The 18239-nt window shown below is 45.6% G+C and overlaps 2 protein-coding genes across 10 annotated transcripts in view; both read right to left on the reverse strand.

Annotated features, from left to right (window-relative positions):
- The window catches only part of LOC123771865 (trichohyalin), a 101844-nt gene extending 96797 nt beyond the window's left edge, over positions 1–5047 (reverse strand). For 2 of the 9 annotated variants that reach the window (XM_069337789.1, XM_069337790.1), the window contains exon 1: positions 4748–5045. The gene's annotated coding sequence lies outside the window, so the exon portion shown is untranslated. Of the gene's footprint in view, positions 1–4747 lie in introns of all 9 variants that reach the window. The other 7 variants (XM_069337796.1, XM_069337788.1, XM_069337793.1 and 4 more) reach the window with 6 other exon arrangements.
- Positions 5048–8798: 3751 nt separating this feature from the next.
- LOC138372264 (uncharacterized) lies at positions 8799–16859 on the reverse strand. Its single transcript, XM_069337541.1, has 6 exons — positions 16691–16859; positions 15254–15390; positions 13130–13268; positions 12748–12881; positions 10444–10656; positions 8799–8822 (listed from the first exon to the last, which is right to left on the reverse strand). Exons 1-6 carry the CDS (start codon positions 16857–16859, stop codon positions 8799–8801), a joined length of 816 nt encoding a protein of 271 aa, XP_069193642.1.
- Positions 16860–18239: the final 1380 nt, after the last annotated feature.

The raw sequence follows: 18239 nt of genomic DNA on the forward strand, positions 1-18239 counted from the left end.
ATGACGAGAAGCCTCGCCAGATTAAACCATTTTAGCTTTTACTAATTTTATTCGTAATCATCTGTTGTTATTCCTGTTGTCAACAGCTGCAACCATGCCTCTACTGTTGTTATTCCTGTTGTCAGCAGCTGCAACCATGCCTCTACTGTTGTTATTCCTGTTGTCAACAGCTGCAACCATGCCTCTACTGTTGTTATTCCCTGTTGTCAGCAGCTGCAACCATGCCTCTACTGTTGTTATTCCCTGTTGTCAGCAGCTGCAACCATGCCTCTACTGTTGTTATTCCTGTTGTCAGCAGCTGCAACCATGCCTCTACTGTTGTTATTCCCTGTTGTCAGCAGCTGCAACCATGCCTTTAATGTTGGTATTCCTGGTGTCAGCAGCTGCAACCATGCCTCTACTGTTGTTATTCCTGTTGTCAGCAGCTGCAACCATGCCTCTACTGTTGTTATTCCTGTTGTCAGCAGCTGCAACCATGCCTCTACTGTTGTTATTCCCTGTTGTCAGCAGATTCAAGGACATGTCTCTATTGCATGGACTCTGTACTGCAACGTGTACACTCAAACAGATTAACAAAATAGTTTAAAGCAAGAGGAAGTTAGTATTGCTGAAATTTCCTTTGAATGGAATGTTGCAAATTAATCTGAGTGCAGTATTATGAACAGGGACGTGGCCAACAATCAACAATTGCAACAATCGTGTGTGACGTCAAGCGATTAGACCAAACTACCAACATTGTTGGGAAGATATTGACAACAAAAATAGGGATCAGAAATGTCTTAAAACTGCATTGGAGGTTCAGTAGACTCTTGTGTAATGTCCTATTCTTGTCTCTCTTCTTCCTCACTAATACTTCACACATTATTGGCAGCGACAAGGCATAGGAAATACGAGTGGTTGTCACCAGTTAGCTTAGTGTTTTGACATGAGTCGATCAACTGGGAAAATTTGCAGTTCGTTCTCGAGGAAATCGGTGCATTGTTGTGAAAAGTAAAAGTGAGAGAGAGAGAGAGAGAGAGAGAGAGAGAGAGAGAGAGAGAGAGAGAGAGAGAGAGAGAGAGAGAGAGAGAGAGAGAGAGAGAGAGAGACCATTCAACACAAGAGAAATGTTGGCAGACTCTCGACTATATACAAGGCCAAGGTTCCCTATCTCGTTGAACTTCGTGAACAACCACAACTCAAGGCGCTCAGCCATAAGCCTCATGCTGGCTAGGCCATCCTTAAAAACATCACTTTATCAGCGATTATTCCTTCTTAGCCTGACTAGTATTTCTATCATGTTTGCTCAACAAGTTGATACGCTGGAAATCACGTTAACTGTTCATTAGGATGGAGTTAATTGACCATTAGGATGAGGTTAACTGACCATTAGAGAGGTTGATACCTGATCAACCAGGCTGTGATTCATACGCCAGGCTGCGAGCAGCCGCGTCTAACAGCCTGGTTGACCAATCCGGCAACCAGGAGGTCTGGTCGACGACCGGGCCGCGGGGACGCTAAGCCCCTGAAGCACCTCAAGCTAACCATATACAGGTTCCGGTACACAGTTGACCCCATCGTCATCCTTGAACTAACAGGATTCTAATGCAATTTTAAATGTTTAATCCTGATGTGAACTATTAATAGGTTCATCAAATAAATGAACTTGAAGGGTCGAACTTGAGATAAGTTGATGAGGGATAATAGCTCCTAGCGAGCAGCTTCATTAGGAACCTCTGCACCATATATAATGAACCCTGGTCTCAGAGAGAGAGAGAGAGAGAGAGACAGAGAGACAGAGAGACAGAGACAGAGAGACAGAGAGAGACAGAGAGACAGAGAGACAGAGAGAGAGAGAGAGAGAGAGAGAGAGAGAGAGAGAGACAGACAGACAGACAGACAGACAGACAGACAGACAGACGTACAATAAACATACCAAAGTTGTGTGAATGTCGTATACACCTCAAGCTGTATAATCATACAATATATCAGTATTTTATAAGTTCCATCTATACCCTTAAGAATTAGTCAGGAACAGGAACAAATTGATAATAGTACCCAAAGGTGTTACAAAGGTTTATCATAGTACCGAGCACCGCTGTAAAGGTTTATAATAGTACCAATTAACCTTTTAAAAGCTTATAATTGTACCCAAAGGTTATACAAAATGTATAATCGTACCCAAAGGTTATACAAAATGTATAATTGTACCCAAAGGTTATACAAAATGTATAATTGTACCCAAAGGTTATACAAAATGTATAATCGTACCCAAAGGTTATACAAAATGTATAATCGTACCCAAAGGTTATACAAAATGTATAATCGTACCCAAAGGTTATACAAAATGTATAATCGTACCCAAAGGTTATACAAAATGTATAATTGTACCCAAAGGTTATACAAAATGTATAATCGTACCCAAAGGTTATACAAAATGTATAATTGTACCCAAGGATCTTGCAGAATGTGATAATTGCAACACCGGATGATGCGAAGAAAAAGTTTGACCCGAGAGTGATGGAAAAAAAAATAGCTCAATTTTTAAACCACATTTCAAATCAGTGTTGACGATGGCCAGAAACGCATTGTCCACGGCCTGAAAAATACAGTACTTACCTAACAGTTACTAGGTAGACGTGAGGTTTAGCTCTTGGTGCCCTGACTGCTAGATGTCTTACACCTATTGCCTTGTTTTGAAAAGTTCCTCACGTATGGATTTCTTGATGTAATTGAAATTGAATTGAAATTGAAATAAGTTTATTGAGGTAAAATACACACAAAGGGGTAATTGTCCCTAATGTTGCAAATGGAGACGGTTTCCACTATTATTTTTTCCTCATTGCATTTGACTTGTTGACAACCCATACATGGAGGGTGATAATGGTGGAGTTTTATCCACCTCCTGTAGTTAACCTATTCCTTATAAGGCAGGTTATTGTTTAATCTCCAATTGCCTTTAGCCTTTTCTTTCATTTGCACTTGATAAGACTTAACTCTAGCACCTATTTATCTGCCCAGGTGTCAGGGAAAAGAGTGTCAGGTGTCAGGGAAGGACAGTGTTAGGTACTACGAAGGAACAGTGTCAAGTTCCTGGAATGAATAGTGTCGCGAATCAGGAAAAGAAGAGTGTCAAGTACCAGGGAAAGATAGTGTCAATTTTACTTTCAATCGATTTGAGAATGGTCCAGGACGGACCGAAACGTCGTCGTCCCTTCACCTTCTAGTGTGTGGTCTGGTCAACATACTTTAGCCACGTTATTGTGACTCATCGCCTGCATGATAGTGTCAAGTATCAGGGAGGAAAAGACAGTGCCAGATATCAGGAGGAAAAGGAGATGAGTGCCACAGCCCTCTCCTCCACCACAGTCTCACCTCACAAGCTGTAACTTTAACCACACCAAAGAACTTATCAGTGTTCAATCGTCTTGGAACGAAGGAACGTCCTGGAAAGCTATTTAGCAGTCATCGACACACACAAGTTGCGAAATAGCCAAAACATTTGTAATAATCTGGCTAACATTGGTGGCACATTTCTAAACGTTTCTCAGTTTTTAATTTTTGAAGCTTATGACACATTTCAAAAGCTTACATGTTTTGTATTTGTAAGGCTGATATGATGTATTACAAAATCGTACGTGTTATGAATTTTCTGTAAAAATATTTCTTACATAAATGCTTCCTGTATTCACTGATTCGCTTGAATGAGGCTAATTTTGATCGAAGGAAATCAACAGTGTTCATTTTCTCATTGTAATGTTGAATGTAAACCAGTGTGAAATACAATGCAAACCAGTATTGAATACAATGTAAAGCAATGTTGAATACTGTGGGCAGCAGTAGTGTATGCTATGTATACCATAAGTGTATAATATGCATGCTAATGGTGTATACTGGTTAAATCACTGGTGTATACTCTATAAACCAATGGTGTATGGTGAGTAAACCTCTATTATAATGTGAACGTCACTAAACAAAAGTGAACGTCACTAAACAAAAGTGAACGTCACTAAACAAAAGTGAACGTCACTAAACAAAAGTGAACGTCACTAAACAAAAGTGAACGTCACTAAACAAAAGTGAACGTCACTAAACAAAAGTGAACGTCACTAAACAAAAGTGAACGTCACTAAACAAAAGTGAACGTCACTAAACAAAAGTGAACGTCACTAAACAAAAGTGAACGTCACTAAACAAAAGTGAACGTCACTAAATAAAAGTGAACGTCACTAAACAAAAGTGAACGTCACTAAACAAAAGTGAACGTCACTAAACAAAAGTGAACGTCACTAAACAAAAGTGAACGTCACTAAACAAAAGTGAACGTCACTAAATAAAAGTGAACGTCACTAAACAAAAGTGAACGTCACTAAACAAAAGTGAACGTCACTAAACAAAAGTGAACGTCACTAAACAAAAGTGAACGTCACTAAACAAAAGTGAACGTCACTAAACAAAAGTGAACGTCACTAAACAAAAGTGAACGTCACTAAACAAGAGCAAATATTTCCGTTCTCTGCCTGAAACTACAACAATCTTTTCTTACCATTCTAACATTAAACTAGATGGGTATCGGTGCACAATTAACCCATTATGATCTGTTACCCTCCTTCCCCCCCATTAATTAGATGGATAATGGATAGACAATAGATCCAAGGAGACTGTCCCAGCAGGCTAGGAGGAGCGTGCCAGCTATAAGGGCCCCGGGAGAGGCAGGCAGCGAGAGAGTGAGTGCCAGAGCCTCACCCCGTCACTGTAGAGTACTCACCCGATATCACAGAAGAGCTGCTCTACATAGTTATCCACGGCACAACGTGGGGGGGATATCCAACAGGGGGACGAGTGAACAGGCAGGTGCTATTTCCTAGGATACAACATGGCCACACGCGCGCAAAAGCACAGCCGCGTTAGCGCAAGGACGCGATAGGATGGGTGCCCGGTGTGAGACCAACTGCTGCCGACGGCACCAGGTACCCTGGGCACTCCTAGGTGCCTTGGGCACCCTCCCCGGGCACCACCACACCTCGGCCAAGCCTCGCCGACCATGCCAAAACTGGGACATGTTATTTTGGGCAGCCATAGCACCGCGTGGCTAGCCAGCTCCGCTGCTGCTGTTACTGCAGCACCGGTGGTGGGTGGTGTGAGGCACTGGTGGCACTGGTGGCACTGTGGGTAGCGGGGTGACACTCGAGCCTAGCCTGGGGGTATGTGCGGGGGGTGGGCGTAGCACAGTGTCACGATACATATGCCACCTCCAAGACTGTCCCCCCACATCGTACACATGTCCATTCAGACAAAAACTATCTCCCACATCTCTCACCCTGTCTCTACCTCTCTCTCCGTGACAGTCGCGTCTCTCCCAATCCTTCTCATGACACCCTTATGTCTTAAAATGACACCCACACACCTTCTTCCTCTCCCATTGAGTGTCAGGCCTCTCCCATGACACCCACGCGCCTCTACACCACGCCAGCGTCTCCCATCAACACATAAATAATACATGGCAACTTTTAATCCATTATTGGTATTCATCAGCTGATGTTCACGATGTGACGAGCGTACAGTTTGAAGTGGTTATGGCGAACCACTTGGGTACGAACCTAGCTGATCAGAGACGATGTTCAATGGTCTAAAATTGCAGTCGAATAGTCGTGTTAATTCCCTAAGTAACTTCAATTTTGACGCTGCAACCTGCGTCCAAAATAGAGACGTATTAAGTGTGAGGACAGGTTGTCACGCTCTGAGCACACGCTTGTTAAACGCTCTACAACGTTCTCTGTGTTGCGTCAGCACTCTCATTGTTGCGTCACCACTCATGCTGATGCGTCAGCACTTCCTGTGTTGCGTCTCCTCTCCCTGTGTTGCGACAGGGAGAGGAGAGAGAGAGAAAGAGAGAGAGAGAGAGAAAGAGAGAGAGAGAGAAAGAGAGAGAGAGAGAGACAGAGACAGAGACAGAGACAGAGACAGAGACAGAGAGAGAGAGAGAGAGAGAGAGAGAGAGAGAGAGAGAGAGAGAGAGAGAGAGAGAGAGAGAGACTGAGAGGTTGAGACAGAAAATGGAGAGATAAATGTTCACTGCACTATCGTATGTCTAGCCTTAAACTTTGTAATGATTGGCGTACTGTCCATACCTGCTGCTACTTGCCTCGGAGCAACGCTCCCACACCGCTCCGTCACGCACCTTTGTAAACACCAGCCAGGGAGAGAAATATGTAAATAAACATATGTAAACAATTATATTTTCAATGAACAAATCCACAAGGGCCGTGACGAGGGTTCGAACCTACTTCCGAGAGGATCCCAGACGCTGCCTTAATCGACTGAGCTACGACATGGTAAAAAGAATTGTAACCGGGAGTTCTACTGACCTTACTCGGATCGAACCCTTGTAGATTTATTGATGTATTACACTATTGTGATTTCTGTGTGTAATTATATTTTCAATTCGATAAAATGTAGATTTATTTTTTACTACTTAAAGGCCGGCACTCATTATTATTAAATGATTTGAAGCCCAATATTAAATTTATTTCTCGGGGTGGCTAAGATATCTCTTCACATCCTTCACAAACACATTTCAGCCCGTTATCGTGTGGAAATAATTATTCGAGATTAAGAAATGCAATATATAGATGGTCAAAATTGAGGGAGCCTCGAGGCTGAGTGGACAGCGCTCTGGGATCGACGTCCTAAGGGCCCTGGTTCGATTCCCAGCGGAAGCTGAAACAAATGGGCAGAGTTTCTTTCACGCTGATGCAATTGTTCACCTAGCAGTAAATAGGTACCGGGAAGTTAGACAGCTGTTATGGCCTGCTTCTTGGGGATGTATGTGTGTGTGTGTGTGTTAGAGACATATATGTAGTAGATATAATAGAGGAAAATAGATTGGTTAGAAAGGCGGGGTCGAAGATTTAACAGCTCGATTCTGCAGATACAAAAAGTAAATACACACACACACACACACACACACACACACACACACACACACACACACACACACACACACACACACACACACACACACACACACACACACAAAGAATCACCCCATCTTCCCATCCTCTCCGTCTCCTTATTATACACCTTCCCAGCCTCCAACCAAATACATTGTTTCAAACGCATCTGAAATCATTCACAATGGTTGATAATTAGAAGAGTCACCCCACGAGGTTGCATCATTTTTAGTTAGAGAAAACGGAAATATTACATCGATAACAAATATATTATTCGGCAAGTGCTATAGGAAGAAACCTAAATTAGCTTCCTGTTGTCGAATACAGGAAGCCTGTCAGACATCGCGTGGTCCATCATAGATAAAAGTCTGTCTGTTCGCCAAATCACTTACAAAATAGGCTCATTTCTGCATATTATTATTACTTTTTCGTAAACATCTTAATTTTGGACTCCAGAGAGCACACACCTCTATGTATTCCTCCACCTGAGTTCTTCAAGCATCTACTTACGAAACTACATCTTTTCTCAATCTTCGATGTCTTTAGTTATATATTTAAACAGTTTACCAGCATAGAAACTTCCCAATCAGATATTATTATTGTTATAAACAGCCTCCTGGTGCTTCAGGCTTCGTAAACACTTTAATAAATGTAAACAAAGCCGCTACAAATTAAGAAAAGATGCACAGGTTATTAAACACTTGCGTAACTGCTTGATAAGTCTGGCTCCTGGAGTTAGTAGTAGGTTTTGATTCTGTAATGTGTTTATTGGAACACAAAATGAGAAGAGAGAGAGAGAGAGAGAGAGAGAGAGAGAGAGAGAGAGAGAGAGAGAGAGAGAGAGAGAGAGAGAGAGAGAGAGAGAGAGAGAGAGAGAGAGAGCTGAGAGAGGATACTTACTCATCCAGTTTCATTAGGCACGTCATTTAATCAATAGATTATATAACTGACAGATGTAAACAAAGAAGGTTATCGTCAACGCAATGCGAGGTTAATTTCACAGTCCTTTTCGCTGTTTTAGGGTTCACGAGCGTCAGTGCGTTCGCGACAATGTCGACGTCGACTTTCATCAGAATGTGAATTGATCAGTCGCGCTGATACGTCGACCCGTCCCCACCCGACGATCCCACACGTCGACCAGTCCCCACCCGACGATCCCACACATCGACCAGTCCCCACCCGACGATCCCACACGTCGACCCGTCCCCACCCGACGATCCCACACGTCGACCAGTCCCCACCCGACGATCCCACACGTCGACCAGTCCCCACCCGACGATCCCACACATCGACCAGTCCCCACCCGACGATCCCACACGTCGACCAGTCCCCAACCGACGATCCCACACGTCGACCAGTCCCAACCCGACGATCCCACATGTCGACCTGTCCCCACCCGACGATCTCAGACGTCGACCAGTCCAACCCGACGGTCCCACACGTCGACCAGTCCCCACCCGACGATCCCACACGTCGACCAGTCCCCACCCGACGATCCCACACGTCGACCAGTCCCCACCCGACGATCCCACACGTCGACCAGTCCCCAACCGACGATCCCACACGTCGACCAGTCCCCAACCGACGATCCCACACGTCGACCAGTACTCACTAAACATCTCGACCAATCCTCACCCAAAATATCGACCTGTCATCATCAAAAAACATCTCTCACTCCTCAACTTACCAATACAGCAAAACTGTAACAATAGTTTGGAGTTTAACTGCCCTATTGTCACCCATTCACTCGCTGGTTGAAGTCATTACTCAATATACCTCTGCCACTTCCGTTTTCTCTTGGTGTTTCGTTAGTAATTATGACTATAATGCAGCCACAGAAAACGAGGCAACACATATGTGGGGAAATTATGTGAGTTTTTTGCACCTGAACTAAAACATAATATTGAAATTAACAAATTATCTATATGATTATATCCATTGCCAGTTCAGAGGCCCAGACAGCTTTTTAAGGTGTTCAATCTTACTCAGTAGAAATATATTTTTTAGCAGGTGAAGGGTTAAGATTGAAAACAAATATTATGTAAATATTATTTAATGCTTTACTTTGTTATGCATAAGTGTGGATAATTGTGTCAATAAAAGTCTGTATTAAATGTGATAGCATGTTGATTATTGCAGGCAACAGTTGTGTTAATCTTTACATAGAAAACACTATCAGGTTAAAAGTATATTGAAACCAGGTATCGATATTTTAAGTCATTGAAAGCAAGTGCACTTAACATATGATCTTGATTACTCTAGCATATGTGTCATCTGTCGATGCAAGCAAGGCAGGTGTTTACAGGTGTGTGAGTAAAGAGTGTGTGTGTAACAGGTATGTGTAAGCTTCATATATCAACCCGTCCTGTCATCTATTACAACACTATGACAAGTAATGATAACCAACGTACTAAATTCAACGTCTTATCTACAAAAATCCTTGTTTTCTTTACATCACTGGGGTAGGTTAGGTGGGATGCTTGGGTTCAGACGTTTCTAGTTAGGTTAGAACGTTGGATTCTGTACGTTGTGGTAAATCGAGAGACCGGGCTGGACATTTATATTCACAATGCTATTAAAGGCTAATCAAATCGAAAAGTCATATTTAATCTTGGCTCAAGGAAGCCTATATCAGGCTTAACCTAGCATGTCTTAAACCTTAAAAAACATATCCGTGGATGATATTAAGGTTCGGCTATGTTAGGTTAGTCAATGGTTAGGCCTAGGTTATAAATGGTTAGGCCTAGGTTATAAATGGTTAGGCCTAGGTTATAAATGGTTAGGCCTAGGTTATAAATGGTTAGGCCTAGGTTAGTTTTGGAATTCATTTCCGTTCATTTCACCCAAATATTTTCCGTTTTCAGACAGTGATCACTTCTGTGTGTTCGTTTTGGGAGTATATTGTTCAGTCCTGTGTAGACTTGTAGTGTGTACACGAGGCGTAGTGTAGGTGTGAGGATGGGTGTACAGTCACCACCCCCACACCAGTCACCCCCCACCCCACCACAGTCACTACCCCCCACCACAGTCACTACCCCACACCATACTCACCACCCCCCACCACAGTCACTACCCCCACCACAGTCACTACCCCCCACCACAGTCACTACTCCCCTACCACAGTCACTACCCCCCACCACACTCACCACCCCCCACCACAGTCACTACCCCCACCACAGTCACTACCCCCACCACAGTCACTACCCCCCACCACAGTCACTACCCCCACCACAGTCACTACCCCCCCACCACAGTCACTACCCCCCACCACAGTCACTACCCCCCACCACAGTCACCACCCCCCACCACAGTCACTACCCCCACCACAGTCACTACCCCCACCACAGTCACTACCCCCACCACAGTCACTACCCCCCACCACACTCACCACTCCCCCACCACAGTCACCACTCCCCTACCACAGTCACCACCCCCCACCTCAGTAAGTATGCTGGTGATAGGCAGCAAGAAGGGCCACAAGTCTCCACAACCACCAGGTGCTGCTCCAGACTTGGGCAGCGTCGTGAGCAGGGTCGTATCCCTCGAGGAGGAGGTCGGTGGTGGCACTCCAGACGAGTGTGTCGATGGTAACGCGGCACTCGAGGGCCAGGTGGCCCAGGGTGAAGAGCGGCCTATAGGCGCTGAATCCGACTGTACGAGACACGACTTTTCTCTTATCTCCTGTTGACCTGACCATGACCGCTGACATGAACTCCTTCACCACCTGTGGTACAGAGGGGAGAGTGTCAGTGATTATTGCACCTGTTTGTTGCTTAACACACACACACAGACACCTGTACACCTGTTGATTGACGGTTGAGAGGCGGGACCAAAGAGCCAGAGCTCAACCCCCGCAAAAACACAACTAGTAAACACACACACACACACACACACACACATATCCACACACACAGGTACTGTGTGTGTGTGTGTACTCACCTAGTTGTACTCACCTACAACTAGGTGAGTACAACTAGGTGAGTACACACGCACACAGTACCTGGTAGAGTTAGGGTAGTCTCCCCCCCCCCCCCCCCCCCCCCGAAAAAAAATGAAAACAAAGAGCTGGCGTATCGAAAGGGAAATTGTCAGGCGATGAGAAAATTACAACTAGAAATATCATGGGACACAGAACTCAGAACTAAGACCGTACAAGACATGATGGACTTTGCCACCCAAAAGTGTCAGGAGGTAGTAAACAGGATTTTCTCGGCCCCAAAGGAAAAAAATGAGAAGCAAAAGCAGAATCCGTGGTTTAATTGGGCGTGTATAGAAGAAAAGGAACTGAACAAAAGGGCGTGGAGAAACTTCCGAACTATCAGAACACCAGAAAAGAGAGAGAGATACCAGAGAACCAGGAATGAGTATGTCAGTGTGAGAAGAGAAGCAGAGAGACAGTATGAAAATGATATAGCAAATAAAGCCAAGACCGAACCAAAACTGTTTCACATCAGGAGGAAAACAACAGTGAAAGAACAGGTGATGAAACTTAAAATGGGCGAGGACATGTACACAGAGAATGACAAAGAGGTGTTTGAAAAACTCAACAAGAAATTCCAGGAGGTCTTCACAATAGAACGAGGTGACGTCCATGAGCTAGGAGAGGTGTCAGTAAACCAAGAGGCCATGGAAGGGGTTCGAAATTACCAGAGATGAGGTTAAGAGACATCTGTTGGATCTGGACGTGAAAAAGGCTGTTAATCCGGACGGAATCTCGCCATGGGTATTGAAAGAGTATGCGGAAGTACTTTGCTTGCCACTCTACGTGGTGTATAGTAGGTCACTGGAGACGGGAGACTTACCAGAAATATGGAAGACGGCTAATGTAGTCCCAATATACAAAAAGGGCGACAGGCAAGAGACTTTCAACTAAAGGCCAGTGCTCTTATATACCAGGCAAGATGATAGAGAAGATCGTGGAAAAAATCTAGTAGCTCATCTGGAGAGAAGGGACTTCGTGACACACCACCATCATGGGTTCAAGGAGGGTAAATCTTGCCTCACTGGTTTAATAGAATTCTACGATCATTCCTTGAATTCCTTGAGCTGTGAATTACTACGAATTCCTTGAGCCAGGCACAGTTGGAAGAGGCACGTGAGAGGTGGAGCCAAAAGGTCAGCGCAGCATCAACATAGTAGTCTTGGACTGACCTTATCTGGCCCCACAGCTTTGTTTGTGTCTAGCGTGTTAAGGAGATGGAGAACTTCAACTGCTGAATAACCACTTCAGTCATCCTAGACACGGTGCTTGGGGAGGCTGACGTTCAGGATCAGGGACTTGCATCTTGGGAGATCAACTGTTGATCAACAGTTACATCAGTTCCAACAATTCCATCCTCTCGGTTTAGAGACGAGAGGATAGAAGGATTGGAGGACCGTGTCCTCACACGACTATCCCTGCCGATCCTTCACCAGGGACCGCCAGATCTTAGATCCAACCCTTCCAGATGCAAATTCTCTTCCAGTTTCGGATTCCCATCTGGATATAGCCCACTTCTGAACTTCTTTCATTATTCGACAAGAGTGTCTATGAATGTTTCTGTTATGAGCCGAGGGATGCCGTTTAAGGCTCCTCCAGGCCTTGTTTTCTCTCTCTCTCTCTCTCTCTCTCTCTCTCTCTCTCTCTCTCTCTCTCTCTCTCTCTCTCTCTCTCTCTCTCTCTCTCTTTCTCTCTCTCTCTCTCTCTCTCTCTCTCTCTCTCTCTCTCTCTCTCTCTCTCTCTCTCTCTCTCTCTCTCTCTCTCTCATAGTCACCCTTCGACTCTATTTCCCCCCTAGTTGAGGCCACGACCACCCAGCCCCTCGTCAGTACACACCGGTTTCTGGTTGATGTAAAAGGTGATGTCCGGAGCAGGCAGCGCCGGGGGCGACACACAGGTGGCTGCCACCCACTCGCCCTCCGCCACCACCCCTGCCGTCCCCCGTAGCGACGGCGACCCTGACGGAGGCACTGACAGAAGGGGAAAATACGAAATGCCATGAGTAACATGTGTAAGTGAGAGGGCTATCAAAGTCATCTAGTGATTCTTCACCCCCAAGATATTTGCGTATCGTGGAAACTATCCAAAAGAAAATGAATAATAGTCACAATGCTGTTGTGTTTAATGACGTGTGTATTAGAGACAATCTGCTCCCAAAATATGTGCAAAACTTGAAGTCCTTTGTGCCAGTCGTGACGGACCAATCGATGACACACACCAATAACATGTAGGAGATGAGAGGCGTTGGCGGAGAGGAAGGTAGGAGGCGCTTCAGTGGTTACCTCACAGGTGTAGACTCCAGCAGCCTCAGGGCCAACCTCAAGCAGCCACAGGTTCTCTGGCTCGCCCTCACGACCCTGGGGGAACGCGAGGCAGAAGGGTGTTATGCGTGCGGTGGATATCATTACTGGAAAGATAAGTAAGGGTTAGGAAAAAATGAACACTTATGGCGGCCTGGATATTTTGTTCACGGAAGTTCAACGTTCTTGCATTCAAGCACACACGGAGATGATGCTATATGTCCTGCTGGTGCTTCAGTCTGCTGGTGATAACCCCCACCGCTATCATCACCACCACCATCGTCATTTCCACGACCACCGTCACCACCACTATCACCACCATTGTCATTACCACGACCCCCATCACTACCACGACCCCCATCACTACCACGACCACCATCACCACCACAACCACCACTACGACCACCATCGTCATCACAATGACCAGAGGTCTTCAATAAGACTAGTGTCTGGACTAAAAAGACTAAAATTATGAGGACCGAGGACAGTCAGTAGATCTCAGTACCATTATACTTGCAAGCATAAGGAGTAGAAGAGCCATGATCACAACATACAAAATAAACGAGCTGGACAAGGAGAGTTTCTTTAAACTGAGAGAAAATAGTTGAAGAACATAGGTAGAAGTAGAACACGAAAATAAATCCTTAACCTTCACAGACAGTCAACAAGTGTAATGTACTGAAAGAAGTCATGGAAGCCACCTCCATCCATATCTTCAAGGCCAGACACAAACGTTACGAAAGTTAAAATAAAGCGATATAGATAAGATAATCAGAACAGGCGAGGCCTAAAGGTCTAAACCTGTCTCTCTCCAGTCACTGTGAGACAAACATTAGATAAACTTTTATTATTATTGTTTAAGATTCGCTACTTGAAACAAAAAGTTCCAAGTAGCACGGGCTATGGTGAGCCCGTAGTGGACTTACCTGGCACAGGAGCGGGGCAAGTAGCACGGGCTATGGTGAGCCCGTAGTGGACTTACCTGGCACAGGAGCGGGGCAAGTAGCACGGGCTATGGTGAGCCCGTAGTGGACTTACCTGGCACAGGAGCGGGGCAAGTAGCACGGGCTATGGTGAGCCCGTAGTGGACTTACCTGGCACAGGAGGTAAACTTCACCGTCGTGGTTATATATATATATATAGCACTATTACTGGTGAAAATCAGTCAATACCCACACATGTATCTGCTCCCTACCTGCAGAATTACTTTCATCTAACAAACACCATCGCACCATCTACCTTTCTCTAAAAACAGATCTCGGAAAAAAGAATCGTTTTTAAATGTCTTCCAACACAACCCCCCAATGTCACCCTTCTCTCTCTCTGGTTCTCCGGGGATGTCTCCGCCTTCCTGTACCCTCCCGTGCTCCTTATCGTTCCCACGGGTGATAACGAGGCGCATCCATCAGCAGGGCGTGACCACCACCTCCCGCTGCCCCGCCCGACTCATCAATAGCGCGGGGAGTGTGTGTGTGTGTGTGTGTGTGTGTGTGTGTGTGTGTGTGTGTGTGTGTGCTGCTCCTTGCTTTTAAGGGGGTGGATGGGTGTGGTTGGGCTGGAAAATCCGTTCCTCGCCATGGAGAGGGAGATTGGACGGGGTGAGGAGAGCCGCTCCTCGCTAGGGAGGTGAGACATGTGCACCTCCACGGCCACAGAGGTTCTCAGCCTGGAAGGGTGCAGGTACCTTTGGTGCTTTCACTACGCTTGTGTGGTCCTAGGAGGCTCTGTTGACTTGCAACATATCAACACACTAGAGGAACCTTGGAACATATAAACACCAGAGTGCATAAGATGCATACCCCAGACAGAGAACCCTGGCTCTAGTGTCATCATATGTTCCGATGTGGCTCTAGTATGTATAAATATATAGATACTAGAGCCACATACTATAAATATATAGTATGTATAAATGTTCCAAAGTTGCTCTAGTATGTCCATAATGTTCTAATCTACAGGTCCCTTACCAGTGTTATAATAGTCGTAAGTCTTGACGCACCTGATAGAACCCTTACCTACCAATGTACAAAGTTTACTGGACTCACCAGCGTTGCCTGAAGGCCCTCAGCAGGGAACCATGAGAGAGGTCGTGTGGTGACATTGCTGATGGGGTCGAGCAGGAAGAGGTCGTCTCGTAGCTCTGGTTCCTGTGTCCCCTCGCTGGTCCAGTTGCTCGGCTCGTCTGTCAAGAGGTGGACACTGTTAGCAGGAATTGAATTATCAGGAGAGAACAGCAAGCCATTACGGCTATATAGCACTGGGAAGGGGTCAGGATTTGGGATGGGACGGGGGGAAAGGAATGGTATCCAAACACTTGGATGGTCGGGGATTGAACGCCGATCTGAATGAAGCGAGACCGTTGCTCTACCGTCCAGCCCAAGTGGTTGATGCTCTGTACTGTTTTTGTGGTGGTCTGAACTGGCTTGTGATGCTATGTACATGATTGTGGTGGTCTGATTGTGGTGGTCTGAACGGGCTAATATTGAAGAATTCCACAAGGGCCGTGACGAGGGTTCGAAACTACGTCCGAAAGAATCCCAGGATTCTGGCTAATATTGCTCTGTATTAGTTTGTGATGCTCAGAATATCAGTAATATTTGATTTTTTATTTGATATTATCCAAAGGATTTGGCGTGAATTTTGGGACCTCGATGAATTTTAAATGAACGGCCTATTGCCATAGCTCGAGTGCATGGGGGAGTTGTGTAAAACCCTGGTTTGTGTCTCGGAGAGGCTGCAGGATCCAAGTAAGTTAGGTACAAATTCTGGTTTCAACTCTTTTTGACCATGTCGTAGCTTAGTCGATTAAGGCAGCGTCTGGGATGATCTCGGACGTAGGTTCGAATCCTCGTCACGGCCCTTGTGGATTCGTTCATTTAAATGTTTCATGTTGTCGTCAACCGGAAACCATTCTTATTGCCTCACACACTGACGGGCAGGTCAGGGGAAGACTCATATTGAGGGGCAGGCCAGAGGAAAGGGACTCACACAGAGGGGGTCGGACAAAGGATGGACTCACACAGAGGGGGTCGGACAAGGGATGGACTCACACATAGAGGTCGGACAACGGATGGACTCACACAGAGGGGGTCGGACAAAGGATGGACTCACACAGAGGGGGTCGGACAAAGGATGAACTCACACTGAGGGGGTCGGACAAAGGATGGACTCACACTGAGGGGGTCGGACAAAGGATGGACTCACACAGAGGGGTCGGACAAAGGATGGACTCACACAGAGGGGGTCGGACAAAGGATGGACTCACACAGAGGGGGTCGGACAAAGGATGAACTCACACAGAGGGGGTCGGACAAAGGATGGACTCACACTGAGGGGGTCGGACAAAGGATGGACTCACACAGAGGGGGTCGGACAAAGGATGGACTCACACAGAGGGGGTCGGACAAGGGATGGACTCACACAGAGGGGGTCGGACAAAGGATGGACTCACACAGAGGGGGTCGGACAAAGGATGGACTCACACAGAGGGGCGGTGTACCGCAGCACCACAGAGCTGTCGAGCCACCAGAGCAGGGAGTAGAGGTCATCTCCCTCCAGGTCAAACCCACAGGTCAGGGTCACGTTCTGGCCCTCCAGGGCGTAGCTAGGGCCGCCCAGGGCCGTCAGCCTCACAGCCTCGCCCACCACCATCACGCACGCTGGCCGGGAATGAGATGAAATATATTAAAGAAATAATGGAGGAGTTTCAAATAGTCATCATTTGTCCTGTAATGTGTAATCTGTTTTTCTCCTGTTCTTCTTGGTAATTAATTATTATTATTGTTGGCGAAGAGTCACAATAACGTGGCTGAAGTATGTTGACCAGACCACACACTAGAAGTTGAAGGGACGACGACGTTTCGGTCCGTCCTGGACCATTCTCAAGTCGATTGTGAGATTGTGAGATTATGAGAATTCTCAAGTCACAATCGACTTGAGAATGGTCCAGGACGGACCGAAACGTCGTCGTCCCTTCAACTTCTAGTGTGTGGTCTGGTCAACATTATTATTGTTATTTAGATCTTATTCTTATTATTTCCTTCGTCTAGGCACTTGAAAACTCGAACCACTGACCCCTAAGCCAAAGCTTTATCCAGCATACTATAGGACAGTCCAAAGGCAACTAACCGCTGCCCAACTGGAATGTTATAGTTTCCTCTGGCTGTTACTAAAGCATCGAGGAATTAGTGAACCACGCCTACGTGGCGTGGTTCACTAATAAACGGGCATTTCCCTTCTGTTGGTGAAGATAAGTTCACTCCCAACTGATTACGTTCGAACTTTTCCCCGAACAGTGCGTCACTCATTTCGTATGTTCGAATTGCACTTCCATTAATCGCTTCCCCGACGTACTGTAAATACAAATTTAAGCAGAACCTAAACACCTAACCTGTGTATAATTTCACTGGAAAATAAAAAATGTAATACTACTACTAAATATTTGATTATAAATATATATATTTTTAACGTAGAGTTCGATTAAATGAACTAATACGGCTTTGGGGTCTGCCACAACTTGAGCCTGAAAAGTTGTTGTAATAACCCAACTGATGAGCAATAGAGCAATATTAACGGGATAATCTACACGACTGCAGACTCCAGGTGGGGTCCAGACCACTCCTCAAGCGCCCTCATACCTCACAACTCGTGTAGTAGAAGCCGGTCAATAAATATCTGAGACTGAAAGTATTAAGGACCTTGTGAACTGGAGAGAAGCACACAGGTGACGAAAATTTGAAGTCTCTTATGTGGAGAAATGTTAAACGTATTCGTATGGAAGGGTTATGTTTAATGATAGTAAGAGCGGTCGGATGTTGTAGTCCGGGTTTCGATTCCCGGTCGAGGCAACCAGAAACCATTTGGCAGTCATTTTTACCTGATGCCTCTATTCCCCCTAGCAGTACAGGAGTACCTGGGAATTAGACAGCTGTTACTTGCTGTATCCGTAGGTGTGTGTGTGTTTGGGTATGTGTGAATATGTGTGTGTGTGTGTGTATACTCACCTAGTTCTACTCACCTAGTTGTGCTTGC

Source organism: Procambarus clarkii, chromosome 38 (assembly GCF_040958095.1).
Source record: "Procambarus clarkii isolate CNS0578487 chromosome 38, FALCON_Pclarkii_2.0, whole genome shotgun sequence".
NCBI lineage: Eukaryota > Metazoa > Arthropoda > Malacostraca > Decapoda > Cambaridae > Procambarus > Procambarus clarkii.